Consider the following 17,709-nt stretch of genomic DNA (forward strand, 5'->3'; position numbering starts at 1 on the left):
TGGGGAAGCCAATCAGAAGATTCAGACAGCGTATGAACAGCACCAAGTTAGAGTGTAAGATATCCAAGGAGTTTTTAAAACTGTGACTGACGCAAAGCTACTTTAGTAGAGTCCAAGAATAAAATTAGTTAGCAGGAAATGAGCAGAATAGGCTCCATTTAAAGCGTATCACTACTAATATTAGACCAACAGGGGCGGGCGAAGCTCAGGAAGTAGAGTGGATTGTCTACTAATTGGAAGGTCAATGGTTTTAAATTGCTCCTGATGTATTGTGTGAGTGTGTGGGTGATAGATAAAAGAGCTTGAAGTGCACAGAACAAAGCACTGTATGATTGCGTGTGCATGGGTGAATGCATGCTTGCAGGGTAAAAGCGCTTCGAGTGCTCAGTGTGATATACTGGATTGAGAATTATCAAAAACAAACAAGCAAACAAAAAGACTACTGTGACTTTGTGATATGTCACTCACATTAGAATTCCCTGAGCTCTCTCTAGGAGCTTGCTGTTGTTCGAATTGAGGAAGATCCCATCTTCTTCCAGCGCGGGGCTTCCCATTGAAGAGAGGCGACCCGACCTGGAGGTGCGACCATTACATCCAACGCTGTAGCCATCCCTACAGGGAGGGAGGAAGAGTGAAGATCAGCACAGAGGCATTTTATTTAATACTAATAATACACACTCGAACTTACCAGCTGGCCTTCTCATTGAGGGCGTTGGTGCCTTGAAGATCTGACAAGGGGGTGCGGGGATTCTTCCTGGTTATACCTGGATAGGAAGTGGTGAAGGGAGGAAAAGGAAAGGAAATACAAAAAGGAGTCAAAGGTCACAGGGTTTATCAACACCTACATCTCACTCACCCCGTGTTTGAAGCCACAGCATTAAGATCCAGCGCTTAAGGGTCTCCACTAATCCCCTAACTCCAACTCTCTACCGTTCTTCGTTTTCACTGCTCTAACACACTTCTTCTTTATACATGACAAACAACTATCTTCAGGGCAGTATCTCTGTCCCACTTGGACTCTATTAGAGTGGCTTTGCTATCTGAAACAAGCTATTTTAGCCTTCTTCTGATTGGCTGCCCTAAACAGCAGGTGCAAAAGAAAATTGCCCAGATTACCCGTAATTTGGGCATTACAGATATTATCTTAACAAGGCTCTTTCAAAGCAAAATATAAACATTACAGTATATGACTGTTTTCACAGGCTTACTTGTAGTAACCATGACTAGTACACAGATGTCGAGGTGCAAAATCATCAGACTTTCTCTTTTACAGGAAAAAATAAAGACTTGAGAAATTCTCTTGGGAATTTCCTTTGAAATGAGTTGCATTGCTGGAAAGCTGCTAAATCCCACTTCTGCAAAGTGCTGCTTTACAACATTAGGATACATGACATGACTTGAAGTATGCAAAAACACACTCAGGCACACAAATGTGATTATCAGTGCTGAAAGGAGTGATAAAGGACGGCCAGAAAAACCGTGGGTGTCATTAAACCCTTCTGGTCTACAGAGACCTGATTCATTTGTCCGATCACTCATGCGTGGGAAAATTTTTGGTTATGAGCTTTGCTCCTAGGCTGAGTCAATCTGCCCAGAGCTCAGAGTGACCCACATACCTGATTTCTTATTAATGGCTGCAACAGAACCAGTTTACCGGGCCTCAAAACCACAAGCCACCCATTATGATCTATACAGCACAGGATTCATTCCTTTCATTAGGCCGAGCTATGTGCCTTCTTAACTCACAAGGAATCAATCCATTTAAAAACCTCTTTCACAAGGATCACCTTCCAAACTCTACTTAGATATGAATCATAACAATTCAATATAGTACCATTTAATACATAAGTGAAGATAAAACACATTAAACCTCAAAAATTACATCAATTTTCAAAAGAATGCCTCTCATATTCTTAGCAAATTGAATTTAAATGATCAATACCAAAAAATATTGCACGCTCAAATAAGTGCTGACCTTTCAGTTTTACAGAGGGTCCCTATTATTCTGGCTTCAAATTTATTGAAATATTGACCCTGCAAACCTATCTTTAAAATCTGACAAAACAAATCCACATATGAGGACAAGCGAAATCCCACATCCTTATTATTTATAAGGATAACACTCATCATACGAACGTGAAGGGTGCAATATGCAAGATTATATATGCAAGAAATATAGCTTTGTGTCAAAGACATCTGTGTTGTATATCTACTGAAGTTGGGATAGTATTCAGCTAGGACCAGCTGTACCTTTCCGTAATACCAATTTATAGCTCAAGAGGAGCTACTGACTCATCCTAGTGTCCAGTCTGTCGAACTAACACGAAAAGAAGAAGCAGCGCTCCCCAGAGATTGTTTTTCACTTTTATACAGTCTATATACAAAGCAGGCAGTCAATAAATGAAACAAAAACATGATGACTGCAGATCCTGGGAACCAGCAGTAATGTGTGACCTGCCTTGGATTGCGTTGAATCCATGCAAAGCCTACCAGGTTGCCTCTGCAGGCAGCTGATGTTGTTGCCAGCTTTTATACTTCTGCATGACACAGTGTACTGGTGTAAATCCCAGCGTGTAGGTGATAGCATGTACAAAACTCCTGCTAAACTGCTAAGACTAGCCAGACTCTCAAACTAATGTGTTTGTAAGTGCTACACTTTTTAGTGACATTCAACACATAATTTGTTTATGTATTGTTTTTGGGAGATTTTCTTTCTCTTAGACTAGTCGACTTGCCTAAATACTTTCTGCTATTTAAAAAACTAGCGTCCAAAGATTAGCATGGTAGGCTAGTTGGCGATTCTAAATCAGTTGTAGGTATGAGAAATATAAAGTGCTTTAGGTGTATAGACAGGGGTGCACATAAGTGGTCCACAGGTGCGCATTCGCTGTCAAAATAAAAGACGTGCACCAGATAAAAAGTTGCAACGCGCGTTTGCGTCCATATAAAAAGCACTGTTTTTTTCCGCTAGAGTCGGATTTTCACGGCATATTCTGCACCACATCTCTATGTGTTCATCATTTGTTTGAAGCCAGCTCACCTCCTGCAACTACTTTTCCGAGAATACACGCTTCTTTTGTGGTTCGGACTCCTTCTGACATTTCTTTGGAGGTGGAGGAAGACCAAAGTAATTGCTTAAAGGAGCTTCTTCGACATCTTTAAGAGTTCTAAACAAATGTCTGTCCTCCTGAAAATCTTATGTACGCAAACACGCGTTGCAACTTCATATCTGGTGCACGTCTTTTATTTTGACAGCGAATGCACACCTGCGGACCACTTATGTGCACCCCTGTGTATAGACTGACCTGCCGTATGAACATATGGTTCATTATAGTTGATTTGTAGTTTTAAGTGCCTTGAGTGGTCAGTTAGACTAGAGTGCTACAAAACTGTGTGTAGGCTGCACTTTTAGCCTAGCATCGCTTACACCCGCAGCAAGCCTAGTTTGCCTTTCAAGTCAGTCATGGAGGTTGGTTGTTGACTGATGATGTAACAATTATTGGCAAGTGAAACAAAAGAAAGCCACACTAAGAAACAAAAGTAACACTGCCACTTCTAGGCTAAACTGTTTCACATATTCCACCTTTGCAAAACAAAAAATCATAAGTAAGGTGAGGAATAGAGAAAAACACAAATAACTAATACAAACTGTTATTTCAGTTTGATCAGTCTCAATTTTTGGTTAATAATCCATAAAACATGAAACATGTATGAACAAAATACTGCAAAAATCCATGACAATCCTTTTGCAGCACAAAACCGTATCCATGGTGAAATCACAGTGTGTGGGACTGAACTGAGGCTGCACACAAGTCTCTCCAACTTTCTTCCCACCGTCTATTAGTATGAATGTGTGCAGGAAACTCCGGTTACTTACTGTATTTCTCATCTTTGCATCTTTGAAGGATCTCGAGGCTCCGCTGGTGAACAGGGTGGTGAAGAAAACTGAAGCTGTCAACGGTTTTAACAACAGCACAGGGAACTGCTGCATCATTCCCTAAACCAGAGAGAGGGAGAGAAAATATGACAGTAAAGTCCAGTCAAGCATCTATCAGGAATATTAAACATAATAATGGTTATACTGTGAGTGGATTAAGTCACTAAGCTCTTTGGAGTTTGGAGGTTAGATCTACACAGAGAGTAGATAAGCTGGGAATAATGAACCAACTCCATCACAACAACCTACTGTCATTCAAAACCATGAGTCAAATGCTTATGAATGCCGACTATTGATTTTTAATACTGAAGGTTTGACGTAGTTCCTCTGGCGCCCACTGTAGTGGTACCGAATCTGTCCTCACAGAATCTATAAAAGATTGAAAACCTTGCTAAACTTCCTAAAGCGAACAAAAGGCAAAGCAAAATTTTCAATTGTGGAAGTTTGTAGCCGAGCTCCTGTTCAACCATGAGCACACCCCCCTGCACTTTTTACATAGCCTGGCTACTTGAGTCCCGACTGAAGACAGAAAGTTTATTATGATAAGGTAAATACACCAACTAACCATGTACAAATATTTAAAAAGGCCCACATCTTAACAATCAATCATTTTTCTGTAGCTCCTACTGTCAGCTTGGTTAATATTTGCGATGCGCAGTTTAGCTTATGGAAAACAATACTACACACCTGTATACTTAATATATTTGAATGTATAGCTAGTCACTGTTATCCTCATTTTGGACAAAGAAATGTTATCAAATAGTAATCTGAGACAAACTCCGAAAGTTTCTGTAAATATAATTTCTTCTGAAAATGAATGCAGAAAACACCATAAAAGTATCTGTAGCACCTGCAGGTAAGTTAGTGTTTCGTAACAACTATAGGGGGAGAGAGTGCTTTTACTTCAAGTCTTCATACCATAATTACCTGACATCTAACATGGCTTGCTGTGCTGTTATTTGTACACACAGCCCAGCCAACAGTTTTGGATTATGAAATAGTGTTTTTGGAAGGTTTCCATGTCTGTACACTGCACCCATAAGTTTTCAGATGCAGCTTGCTAAACCAAGCTTTCCAGTGTTAGCTAACAGCTTTAACAGTCTACTCTCTCACCCATGTGTGGTCACATTTAGCATAAAAAAGTTTTTTTTTTTTTTTAAAGAAGTTGTGGCTGCAACAGCCATCTTTTATATACAGTCTATTATGGCAGAACATTTTTTTTCCTGGCCTTTAACTTTAACGGTTTACTGCATATACTGAACCTGCAGGGTGTTCTTCACCTGTTTTTTTGTGGGTGTGTCTGCGTCCAGCCTCCCTGAACGCCACATGAGCTCTGAAGTAAGCGCGGAGCACGGCCCAGCGAAAGGTCGCCACGGGGTCGATTCCCATCAGGCCGCAGATGAAGGCGTTCTTGCTGCTCTTGAGCAAGGCCACAATGTCGGGACGCATGTGGTCAGTGTTCTTCTCCCTGAAGTCCTGGATGAAGGAAAGACGTGTTTTCAAAACTGAGTAACAGCCTATTTCTTTCATTTAAAGAAGAACGTTAGGCAACCTTTGTAGGACTAAAGCATGAAAGCACAAAGCTGAAGTATTACAACAAACAAGGACCTTAGTTATTGCTGTGGCTGCGATTTTATTTCTTGTTTGTAAAGCTGTGGAAAGGCACTTGGCAGCAGAGTTTGCAACTATTTATGGGCAAATGTTTCACCTCTTTTCTTTACTCAGTTGTGTGGATAGAGTTAAATAGCTTGCATGATAGCGCCATCGATTTTCATCTAAGACTTGGAAAGAATGCAAATACATATTAGTATACAAAATGTCAAAATATTGCTTTAATCTTCAAAGCCATAATTAAAATGAAGCAGTTTTACAGCCTGTAAATATGTACTTAATTCACGCTTGTTGTCATGCACCTTTCGCTTCACATTAAGCACGAGGTGAGGAAAAATCTTCTCACACATCCATACGAGTGGAGAAACACATGCCCCACGCCCTCTGCCCCATCTGTCTGTAAGGAATGAAATATTCCAACTTGAAGTGGTGCTATCATAACAAAGCTTGAACTATAAACCCTTCTCTGTCCATATGAAACAAATCAGCTGTGCGCTCGCTGCCGAGCCAACGTCAGGCACATTTCACGTCTGCGGCTCTCGCTGCACGGTTTGCACCAAACGACTCACTGGCTCTGAGCAAATATAAGATATTTTTCCACAGCTGAGATAACCAGCTGTTATGGATTTATATTATACAGTGAAACAACAATACGCTCGATCCAGTCCAGCACATGTGCTTCTTATCAAAACGCAGCTGGGAAACGAGCAGAGAATTAGATCTAACTGCAAAAATAGGTCGACAGAACAAGCAGATCTGCGGCAGGGTTTCAGGATCCATAAAGACTCGAGTGAAGTGAGACAGCTCAGACTATCAAAATCTCAATTTGATGCAAACGAAAGGTAGAAAAGTGGATGTCAGATTCCGAACTGTAGTTCCTGGCTTCATCAGTAAATTGATGTTATCACTGGAGACATGTCTCCTAACACTTTATTTAAAATGAAGTCCGCAGCAAAATTAACAGATATCAGTGGAAAAAAATCTCTTTTTTTCACGTAACTGTTTGTGCCAGCGTGCTCGGTTTAATGCCTAATTTTGGGTTCATTTGCAGCTATTAGCAGGTGGGGCCGTTCTGTAAATCCAGGGCAGCAACAGAGCAAACGGTACATAAATCCTGGATTACTGTTACAGTTGGCTGCCCTGAGATTATAAGCAATTACCAACACGTGCAGGGTCGGGGACACGGTGAAACTACAACGCTGAGGCTAGGATGATCATCGGTGGTGACGTGCTACTGTAAAAAGCAGATCAGATCTTTTGCATGACAGCAGAGACTCGTCTTACCTTGACTCCGTACTTGACTTTCCCAGCGTAGTGTCTGATGATGAAGGCAGGCTCCATGACAGTGGGGAACTCGATGTAGCTGTTTCCTTCATGCTGACGCTTGAACTTGTCCAGCAAGGTCTGATTGGAAGCTTGAGGGAAACTGCAAAGACATTGATTTCATCAGGCTCGCATTCAAAGTCTCTAAAGACCAAAGTGTGTCCACTTTGGTCTTTAGAGACTTTTTATCTTCTGATTATTTCAGGAAAATAAAAAATAAGTTACAAACATTACCACCACCTGCCACATTTTTCCCACACATCTGCTTTCCTGCACTTCTCAAGCGCTCATCCCATTCCTCTAACCCCAAGAGATTAAAACTCCCTGTCACATATTTAATCCCATGATTTAAATTTAACCACAAGGGTGCTTACGAGGCCTCCACTTGCACATTCTTCTTTGGTATTTTCACCTCTGCTTTATGGACATTTAAGCCATTAACTACTAACCTCTGCTGGCTGGATCAACATTCCTGGAGATGTTTCATATCACCTCTCCTCCCTGCACCTCCAGACCGCCCTGCCTACCCAGGTGGAGGTCCTGAAGTTTGATGCTGTTAAAGTCAAAATGAGCCCCAACACTCGTCTGATTCTGCAGTAACATAATCCATCTCTCCAGAGGCCCTGAAGGCTGCACTAGCTGTGAGTGATGAGATCTCCAAGAGACTTTCCTTCTTTTGCTATAGTCATTTAGCATGAAGCTCCTTCCTGCGGCAGCACAAACCCTGGGAGAGATCCTGTCTGCCTCATTTTTTTCTTCAGAGATCCCCCTTTGACCCTATTTCTTCAAAATTGCTTCCCCACACCCCAACACGCACACACGCTGTACGAACAAATACATACACGGCATTCGGTCCACTCCCAATGTTATTACATCCAGATGAAGCAGCTACGCTAAGTGGCAGGTAAGATGACAGCTAACATAGATAAATATGGTTCCAAAGATGCACCGCCTGGTGTGTTTTTCTATGCGAGGGGGCTGGGGGAGCATTTGATTTGATTTATGAAGAAGAAAGATGCCGAGACAGAGAGCTGACCCGCAGTACAATGTTTCACCATAGGAAAGGCAGAGAAAAAGCACAACCTGTTACAGTAAAAGTGGGGGAGGAATCAGTATATCTTTGGTTAAACCCTGGTACGAGTCCCAGTGTTGGTATCGATCAGGCTAATGAATGAAAAGCCTGCAGAGGGAGCAATCGGTCTCTTCAGTTTAACAGATGCACGAAAGTAGTTTCCGTGTAGCGTGACCATCATTGATGAAGCACACTGCAAGGGGACAAAGTTTAAAAGCAAGAACCAAACTGCAAGCAATAAAAGACCTATCTATACTCTGCTCTTCAACTGGTTTCACCAATAATCAGCTACATTTATATCCTCTCCTCATGTTTAGTGAAAATCCCAATAATCAGACAACCCATTTGAATAAGCACTTGGCAACAGTGGGAAGGAAAAAATCCCTTTTAACAGGAAAAGAAACAGGAAGAAACTATCTAACGCAACTGGTTAAGTGTGAGGGGAGGGAGACAGGACAAAAGACACACAGATTAATGATAACCAATGATTAAAAGCAGAGTTGTGTATAAACACAAAGAGAGCAAAAGCAGGTGAGTAAAATAGAAACACTCATGGGAAGCCCCCAGCAGCCAAGGGTCTATTGCAGTATAACTAAGGCTACGTCTACACTAGCCCGGATAAATTTGAAAACTGTGTTTTTGTCTGAAAACGCTCTGTGTCCACACTAGCGTTTTCAGTCGTTTTCACAGAGTTGTGCGTCCACATTGAAACAGACGAAAACGCTTATGTTCCAGTACTGCGCATGCGTGAAACGCAAGAAGATTCGACCTGCCTCGTTTCTGTCTGCCGTTTATTTACTTTCCGGGTCTTTGAAACGTTGCGGCAAAATGTTGAGGAAAAGTTTTTTTAAATGGACTAACAATGAGGTGGAGTTGTTGCTGCGAGTAACACAAAGGTACAAAGTTGTAAAAGCGAGTGAGAATAAAATAATTTGAAGAAAAGCTATCTGGAGCATGTACAGACTGATATTAATCTTTAATAGGGCTGTCAAAATTAAGTGCAAACAAAACAACTGCTGTATAATGCCCTCCGCTATCTTAGTTTAATTGGTCACATGACTGCATCACATGACTAAAATGTGTCATCCGTTTCAAAACGTCTCCGAGTTCGCTGTCCACACTGCAACGCGAAAAACGGCCTTTTCAAATGTATCCGCTTTGGAGAGCTTTTTCAAAACGCTGTGTTTTCCTTTACCGAAAACGCCGTCTCAGTGTGGACCAGAGGCCAAAATGGAGAGAAAAAGATGTGTTTTCAAACGAAAACGTATTAGTGTGGACATGGACTGAGGAAGGGTCACCTGAAGCCTCCCTGAGAACCCATGCTCAGTTTTCAGGCCTCTGATTCCATTTTATAGTTGATAAAATACACCGTTTCCCTTATAACACATGGAGGAAACCAGCAGTTGTGCAATATCTTGCAGAAAATGGTTCGACTGACAGTTTTAATGATTATCTAGTAAACAAACACGATCCATGCTAATCAACAGGTGCCGTACTTGCACTCCTCGTCCAGCAGGTGGAACAGAGCTGTGGGTTTCTTGCTGATTAGGTTGATGCAGCCACTGTTGTCGATGTAGTCGATGTTGTGCCAGGTGATGCCCTCTGCCCTGTACTCTTCCTGCAAGCAAGAACAAACAGACAGGAGAAGGATGGTCAGTAACTTTGCGAAACACAAATGAAGCGAGACAAAAAACCCGTGTGTTAATGTCTTTGATCGCTATGTAGCTAAAGTCTGACAGGATTTCTTGCATATGCTGTTCTTCTGAATTGCTTTCATATTTTCCCACAGGCATATCTATCAATCAGTCTCTAGCTGCACTACAGCACGAGAGGTTAAGCATCTTACACACGCAGCAGAGCTGTTTACCAGCGCTGCAACCAAACATGTTCTGTTTTGCATGAGATTTTGACTTTGATAAGCATGGTTCGTACAGGCCAAAGAGTATGCTTATGCTTGTGCTGGCTTTCCATAGAACTCAATCAGGAAGTCTTCAGTGATGATTTCATTCCGCTGAAAAACCTGAGCCACCATTAGGAAAACACCTGGCTGCTTGCAGACTGTCAGAAAAAGCCATTTGGCAAGATCTGTCTGCCTCTGAAAGATATGACCCTGGTACCCTTGACACCCCTAAGTAAGAAATCAGCGAGCCTCTGCCAGCTGGAGGCGGAAAGCATGAAAAGTTGATTGGGGCGGGATGAGGTTAACGTTCTGCTCTACTAAGAAAACTACTGTTGAGGTACATTTGAGAAAGTCATGTAAACAGGTCCTGCTCCAAAACCTTGCAGGTTAGAGAGTGTCTTTCAGTTAGGCTGCTGGAAAAGAGGATGCACACTCAGCAAAAGGTTTAATGGCAAGCACCACCAAAGCAGAAACCTGGCTGAAAAAAAAACCACAAGAAAAGAGGGTGGGGGTATCAGATTAATCAGCTGGACAGCATTAAACAAGCAGCCAATATCCAAAGACAGTAAGAACAATGAATTGATAATTGTGCTACGATTAGAGCCTTCATGTTCGACGACACGGGCTACACTGCAAACAAGTCCTCAGAAATCTCCTGATCACTGAAAATGACTGGATTGGTTGTTTGCATGAGCTCTTAATACGAGTTTAGCGACCTCTAGTGGGCGTGTGTGAGCTCATGTAAAATGAGCACTTATATCGCTACCCTTACACCTCTTTTGCGCAGACACAGTGTGGGTCCTGGTGCTGAGCCAGACTGCCTTTTGAGAACATTATTACACCTTGTCGCTAGCAGAAGTTGGAGTCAATCACATCAGCCAAAAACTGCTTTCTTACAGCACTGAGCAGTCACATATTTTTGCCTACCAAATTTGTGGTGGAAGCTTTTGCTTTGAACAGATTCTAGACTGGGCCCCAACCATAGGTAAGTTGATTGGACATAACGTTTTTAGTGGGAGAAACGTTTCTGTCGCACGACAGACAGGCGACCTGCCCATGATGTACTCAGTCAGATATCCCCGTGGCAGCTGGACTCAACCCTGAATTGGATATATGGAAGAAAATGGATGGATTCAAAGACTTCCTAAAGCTTTCTTACCATGTCTAATCCTCAAAAAGGGTTTACTTGAACCTAAAAAGTACTCAACAAGTGAAAATTCCTCACCACACTCCATCTTCTGTTTCCCAGCAAAAAGTTGGGTGTGTTTGTACCCTGGCAATAAGTCAATTCAAAAACAAGCAGTAACACAGGAATGTGCATAATGATTAATGACTAATCCTAAAATAAACCCAATTGTAAATGTGACTGTATGGGAACAAGTTCAGGGTTTATGTGTGCTTGGCATTTTTAGGTGTCATAGTGTAGTTCAGTCTTACATTTACATGTTTGCATCCTTTATATGGCTTTATTAGAGAGCAAATATAGTGGAACATATGCTGGCCATTTGTTAAACTGAATAGCGATCAAAAATTCAAAGCGGAGCTGCAACATAGTTTCACATATGCAACATGTCTGCCCTGTCCTTGTTTTAGGCTGCTGAATCACCGATGAGGCATTTAGAACATGTGGCGTGTTTTGCTTTTATTCCGAGGTCGCACCGGATCAAGTAAAATAAAAACAGAGGCGTAAAGAAGTTTAAATCTCTTTTTGTTTAAATCTCATCAAGGACGAGCGCCGGCACTGCTGGCAGACGCGGTTCATCTGGCTACATTTGTTGTGTCTGTGAGAGTTTGTGAACATGCACACTCAGTCAGAGAGAGAGGGGCAATTAGATACAGACACTCTGATAATGAGATAAGCACACACACGCAAGCACTAATCAGCCATTTTATTACATAGGCACATTAACGTAAACAGCCCGACCCAGCAGACAGAGGACTACAAAGTGGTGACTCAGTATGTGAAGAATGTACAGAAGGTCTTTCAGTCATGATTCAACCAAACAGCAAACCAGATCCGACAACTTAGAAACAGCTGCTTTAGGAATTTTCTTTATGCACTGCAGAGCGACCCTCTAATTTTTATATGCAAGACCCTATTCATGGAAGTCCTGTTAACACAGTAATTGAGAGTAGCAAATAAATGCCAATCAAGGTCTCGTTCTAGTTGAGCTGGCAGAAAGGAGAGCTCAGATGAAAAAAATGCTAACAGAGGAGACGCACTAAAGCTATATCCAGTCTGATATGTTTTTATTTTAAAGTCGTTTTTAAAGTGGAAGTGATCCCTGCTCATTGGAGCATTTCCAAAATGATTTCTACCTTTACTGACACGTCTGTTTAAAAATATTACACTGACCATTCAGTGGGCACAGGTGCTGGTGTAAACAGGAAGCAGATGGTGGGTTTGCTTGGAGAAAATATAACAGAGGAAGAAAAGAAATGGCTAAAAGAAGAAAGATTCCTTTGCCTGGACCATTGGTCTCAGGATTTGCAGCTGAGTGTGAAGCAGCTGGGATGAGAATTAGCAAGTCCGAGGCCACAGTTCTCAGTGGGGAAAAGGATGGAGAGCCCACACTGGGTCAAGAAGGAGTCACCGCCCCAACAGGAGGACTTCAAGTTTCTCAGAGTTCTTGTTCACAAGTGAGGGGAGAAAAAAAGAGCGAGACGAGCAGATTGTGTGGTACACGGAGGAGAGACGAGAGGCCTGAGCGTGAAAATGTTCATTTACTCCCTAATCTACTACTCCTAACCTTACCTGTGCTCACAAAATCTTGGTAGAATGACATCGAGGACAGAAGTGGGGGAAACAAACTTCCTGCAAAGGGTGTCCGGGCTCTCCCTTTGACAGGGGGGGAAGACGATCAAGGTCACTTGCCTGCTTGTTTTTTTTGTGACTGTGCAGATTTGTTCACGGAGTGTCTCCACAAAAACTCTCAGCTATCTTTGTGACGCCTGTTATTTGGGCAGCTATTAAAAAACATTATCAAAATTAACTTAATTTTAATCAGTTTTGGGGCACTGAAAAAAGTACTTCTACTACCTTTTCTGTGGATGGGTGTTTAGTTCTGATTTAAACTCATACCAAGTTTAACTCAGACTCTGTTGAGGGCCATCTTTCTGTCTTTGTCTCTGAAATATAAGGCTGATAAGATTTCCCCAGTACAATAGAGGCTTCAGATCCTCCACAAAACATGATGAAATAAATTTGGCAAAACCAAACCACTGTAAACAGAGAGAGATGTAACTGATATTGGACCCCTAAAATCCAATCTGCAAGCAATAAAAGCCCTCAAACCTCCCGCTAAGTCGAAAGTGAGCCGGGAGTTCTGTTGCGGTCGATGAGGTTGGTCAGGATTTGTGGTCATCCTTCCATCCATTAGTCAACCATGTGTCTGTTCTCTCCTGCGTAACTCAGTGCAGCATTCAAGCAACCCAGATTGTGTTTGGCTGAAAGCCCCGGTGTAGAGGTGAGGGAGGGTGTGTGTGTGTGTGTTTCTCGATTGCTCCTGCTATCTCTCCACTCCCTCCGTCTTTATATTTCTAACTCACTAAGCTCCCTGTCTCTCTTATTATGACAGCAGAGTGTTTTTATTGAGCGGACAGGAGGAACAGTGGTGCAATAATTGGAGATGGAGCAAGTTCTCGTGGTTTTAAAAGGGTGAGGAGAAAAAGACGTCAAAACTGGCAGAGATGCAAAAAAAAAAAAAAAAAAGACGGGCTGGAGTGTGTGCTTTGGGGAAAAAGGGGCATCCAGAAAGGAGAAAACTAGCAGAGACCAGAGACCATGAAATGTCAAAGAAAATTCAAAGACTTATCCATTAATGTTGTAAGGTTGGTGGGTCCTCAGTTAAAGTTTTGCATTCGGCTCCAGTTAGTGTCATTACTGGCAGCATGAAGCCATAAATGGACACTACAAAGGTTGCACAAGTAGTCCGACTGCTCCAGGATGGCACATCAATATATGTTTATTGCCAAAACGTTTGCTGTGTTTCCCAGCACAGTCTCAAGGGCATGGAGGAGATTCCAGTCAGGTAGTTACTCTAGAAGAGCTGGACAGGGCCGTAGAAGGTCTTTAAGCCATCAGGACTGGTATCTGCTCCTTTGTGAAAGAAGGACCAGGATAAGCCCTACAAAATCACCTACAGCAGGTCACTGGTATGAATGTCTTTGTGCTCGCTGACTGGCACCATGGAGCCAATTGCCATTGAATACTAGAACTGGGAGATCCACTACAAGCACCCTGTGCTTTTTCCTGGAGGATGAACCATTTGATATCATCGACTGGCCCTCATGCTCACCTGACCTACATCCAATTGAACACCTGTGGGACATTATGTTTCTGCCAGGTTGCACCTCAGACTGTCAGGAGCTCAGTGACTCCCCTGGTTCAGATCTGGGAGGAGATAGGACACCATGGACACCAAGGCCGTCTCGTTAGGAGCATGTCCCGACGTTTGGATTCAGTCCTTTGTAGGCTGATATTTTTCATTGTGACATCCTTTCCTTACCCGGTCCATAACAGCATAAATATCCATCCCGATTGTTTTTATGTGTGTTTTTATGGTTTCATTGTAGGTGGTCCAAAAGATTTGGACTCCAGCGTTTTGCTCTATCTCCTGAGCCACAGCCGCCCCATAAAAATGAATTCATGAGTATGACCATTAATACAATAAAGAGATTGTTTTGGTAAAATTGGCACGTTCCTAAGGATCCTATTAATTCAGAGAAATACCTCGTTGCTTTGTCTGAGGAAAAAGTAAGCTGCAGAATTCTCTGTCAGATGACGATAAACCTTTCCACATGTTTTTTATTTCAGTTCGGAGTCAGTGTGATATCTCCCAAGGTAAACACGATACTGTGTTTGCCTTAGGCGGTGGCCATCATATATGTTTTCTCACTTTGATACACGGTCCTCGTACAGACAAGAAATCAAGCACCAACTGGCATGTAGAGTGTAAACACTAGACACTCACACCCTCCTCGATCCAGCTGAGGGCTAAGGTTGGTGCGGCGCTATTAGCTTTGGCTCCTGTTCCAAAGATAAACACGCAGCACTGATAAGACCAGCTGGTTGGCTAGAGCGGATTGTAGCCCAGAGGGAAGAGAGGAGGAAAATCCCCTTGATGGAGAGCTAAAACCGCCTTTCAAAAATGAGGCGTATGAGCTGACAGAAAGCATGCATTTTGCTCGCATTCAGAAAACAGCTTACATCTTTTCTGGACACATGATCCTTCTTAAAAATGAGCACAAACAGTAGATCTTTATTACAGCTCAATTAATGGGCTACAACCCAAGCACGGAATCCACAAATGGCTCCAGTCTTTGAAACTTAAAGGTTGAATAGAAATGAATTCAACCTTAATAGTAAAAAAATAGATCACATCTTCAAAAATACTAAAAAAATTAAAGTGAAAAAGAAAAGAGTAAAGAGCTGCAGTTAGCTGGAAGTAGACAATATGATCTGTTTTATTTCAATTGCATCTCCATTTCATTTGATACTACTGTTAATACTCAGAGTACAACTCCAACAAAATTAAGCAACGGCAGTTCAGACTGCACAACAGTAATCTATTAATGCCAGAAATCTTAGAAAACTCTCAGAAAGGCAGAGTTTTCCTCTGGGATTAACCAGGTAATCTGAACCCCACAAATAAAACTTGACATCAAACACCCCACAACACCTACAGGGTCATGATTAGTGTTTAGTTACCTTCTAAAGGTGAGTGCCAGCTGATCTGAGGTCAGCAGTCAAAGGCTCAAAACAAAGCCACAGGTAGGTGTGAAGAGCTTTCTCTCCGTATCACATCAGAGTAAGGCTCGCAATTTTATTCAAACAAACGCAAATCAGTTGAGATCTGGCAGCTCTTTATTTTGAAGCTCTACCAGCTTCCCTCAGAGGGGCCCAACACCACCTCAGCTGTTGTTCTGTTAGATAAACTCAATGATAGCCAAAGTTTCAGAGGACACCGGTGATTAAGGATAATAAACATGAACTCTTTTGAAACAATATTTGATGCAAGACTGGCCATCTCAGGAGCACTTTGACTCTTACTAACTCAATGTAACAGAGGAACACGCCTTTAAATGGAAGCACCTTACAAACCAGAGATATTCATCAGTGACAGACCAAACTAAAAATAAATAAATTTACTGTACTTTTAAAACGAATAAGATGATGACTTATGTAATTAAGGTAATCTTTTATTCTTACACGGTGCTTCAGTTGGTAGAGCTCAACTACAGCACTGCAGAAAAACATAGTATGCATAGTTTCTTTCAAAGAGTCTTAACTGGAAATATGTTAAGGCCACCAATGCTATGAAAACACATTTTTTCTACTCCCAATTTCTTAGTTTTTTGCATATTTGTCACACTTTAAGGTTTCAGATCACCAAACAACTTTTTATATTTGGTAAAACTAACCTGAAAAAATACAAAATGCAGTTAAATCAAATCAATCAATCAAATCAAATCAAATTACTTAAATAGATCAAGTGAAGTAGGCTAAAAGGTGTCAAAAAGCAAAAGATCATGCCAGGATATAAAAAGAGCCAAGAACAGGTGAGAAACAAAGTCATTGACAACTACGAGTCTGATAACGGTTACAAAGCCATTTCTAAGGATTTGTGAAGTCCGCCTAAGCACAGTGAGAGACACTACATGCCCACATGGAGGAAACTTGGAATAGTCGTGAACTTCCCCAGGAATGGATAGGCTACCAAAATTACTCCAAGAACACATCAATGACAACATGGAACCATGAATTCTGCTCTCTACCAGATTATCCTGAAGGACAACGTCCGAACATCAGTTTGTGACCTGAAGCTCAAGCTCACTTGGGTTATCAAGCAGGACACTAATCCAAAAAACACCAGCAAATCCACATTTGACAGGCTAAAAAATACCCAAAATGACAGTTTTGGAGTGGCCTAGCTGAAGTATGGCCTTAAATCCAATTGACATGCTTTGACATGACCTTAAACATATACATGCTTAAAAATCTCCAATATGGTTGAATTAAAACAATTCTGCAAATAAGAGTTGTCCAAAATTTCTCCACAGCAATGTGAAAGACTCATTGCTAGTTATTACAAATGCTTGATTGCAGTTCTTGCTACCAAATGTGGCACAACCAGTTATTAGTTTTATAGGGAATAGTTATTTTTTAACCCGGGGGCAGGTAGGTTTGGCTAGTTTTTTAAATGAAAACACCATTTAAAAAAGGATTTTGTATTTTTTTGGGTTATCTTTATTTAATATTAAAATGTGTTTGACTATCTTAAACATGTAAGTGTGAGAAATATGCAAAAAACAAAGAAATCAAGAAAGGGAGGAAATACTGTTTTCACAGATCTCTATAAATTTGAAGTCAAATGTGCAAAAAACATCACATCTTGAGTTTTTAGATACAAATCACTCTGTCAGATGTTGGATGCAGAAAGACAGATAAGGACTTATTTTTGAAGTTAGGTTGCAATCCGTTCTGATCAGTCCTGCCAGTCTCCTCTCTGAATTGTAGAAAAATACTGGCTGGGTTAAAATGTTATCCTGCATGTGTGTGTAGCCTGAGGGCTAACAGTGAGAAACAGATAACAGCGCCATTAGCACTGGCTGACTGCCGGTTTGTTATCTTCATTAAGACTGAAGAGACGTTTACTGCACTTGTTTGCTGCCATTATTCTTTTTTTTTTCACACTCCCTTCCTCTCTTAGCTTCACCGTCAGCCATCAGCTAGCATGTTAAATTGCCACGGCCTATCAGTGTTCAGCAAGAGGGAGAGGAGAGCTGACAGCTACTCTGACACAGTCCGTCTGATTTGAGACTCATAATCTCCCCTAAATGATCTTTCTCTATTTTTCCTTCTCA

At 41.6% G+C, this 17,709-nt stretch overlaps 1 protein-coding gene across 17 annotated transcripts in view; it reads right to left on the reverse strand.

The window, feature by feature from the left end:
• LOC309709734 (unconventional myosin-IXAa-like) overlaps window positions 1–17,709 on the reverse strand; it is a 155,694-nt gene that overhangs the window by 25,146 nt on the left and 112,839 nt on the right. For all 17 annotated transcript variants that reach the window (XM_082538521.1, XM_082538520.1, XM_082538527.1 and 14 more), the window contains 6 exons: window positions 9,440–9,561; window positions 6,833–6,974; window positions 5,218–5,413; window positions 3,878–3,997; window positions 689–764; window positions 469–612 (listed from right to left, as the gene is read on the reverse strand). In XM_082538521.1, coding sequence (XP_082394647.1) covers window positions 469–612; window positions 689–764; window positions 3,878–3,997; window positions 5,218–5,413; window positions 6,833–6,974; window positions 9,440–9,561 — 800 coding nt within the window. The remainder of the gene's footprint in view (window positions 1–468; window positions 613–688; window positions 765–3,877; window positions 3,998–5,217; window positions 5,414–6,832; window positions 6,975–9,439; window positions 9,562–17,709) is intronic.

Source organism: Aulonocara stuartgranti (genome assembly GCF_965226115.1).
Source record: "Aulonocara stuartgranti genome assembly, chromosome: 7".
NCBI lineage: Eukaryota > Metazoa > Chordata > Actinopteri > Cichliformes > Cichlidae > Aulonocara > Aulonocara stuartgranti.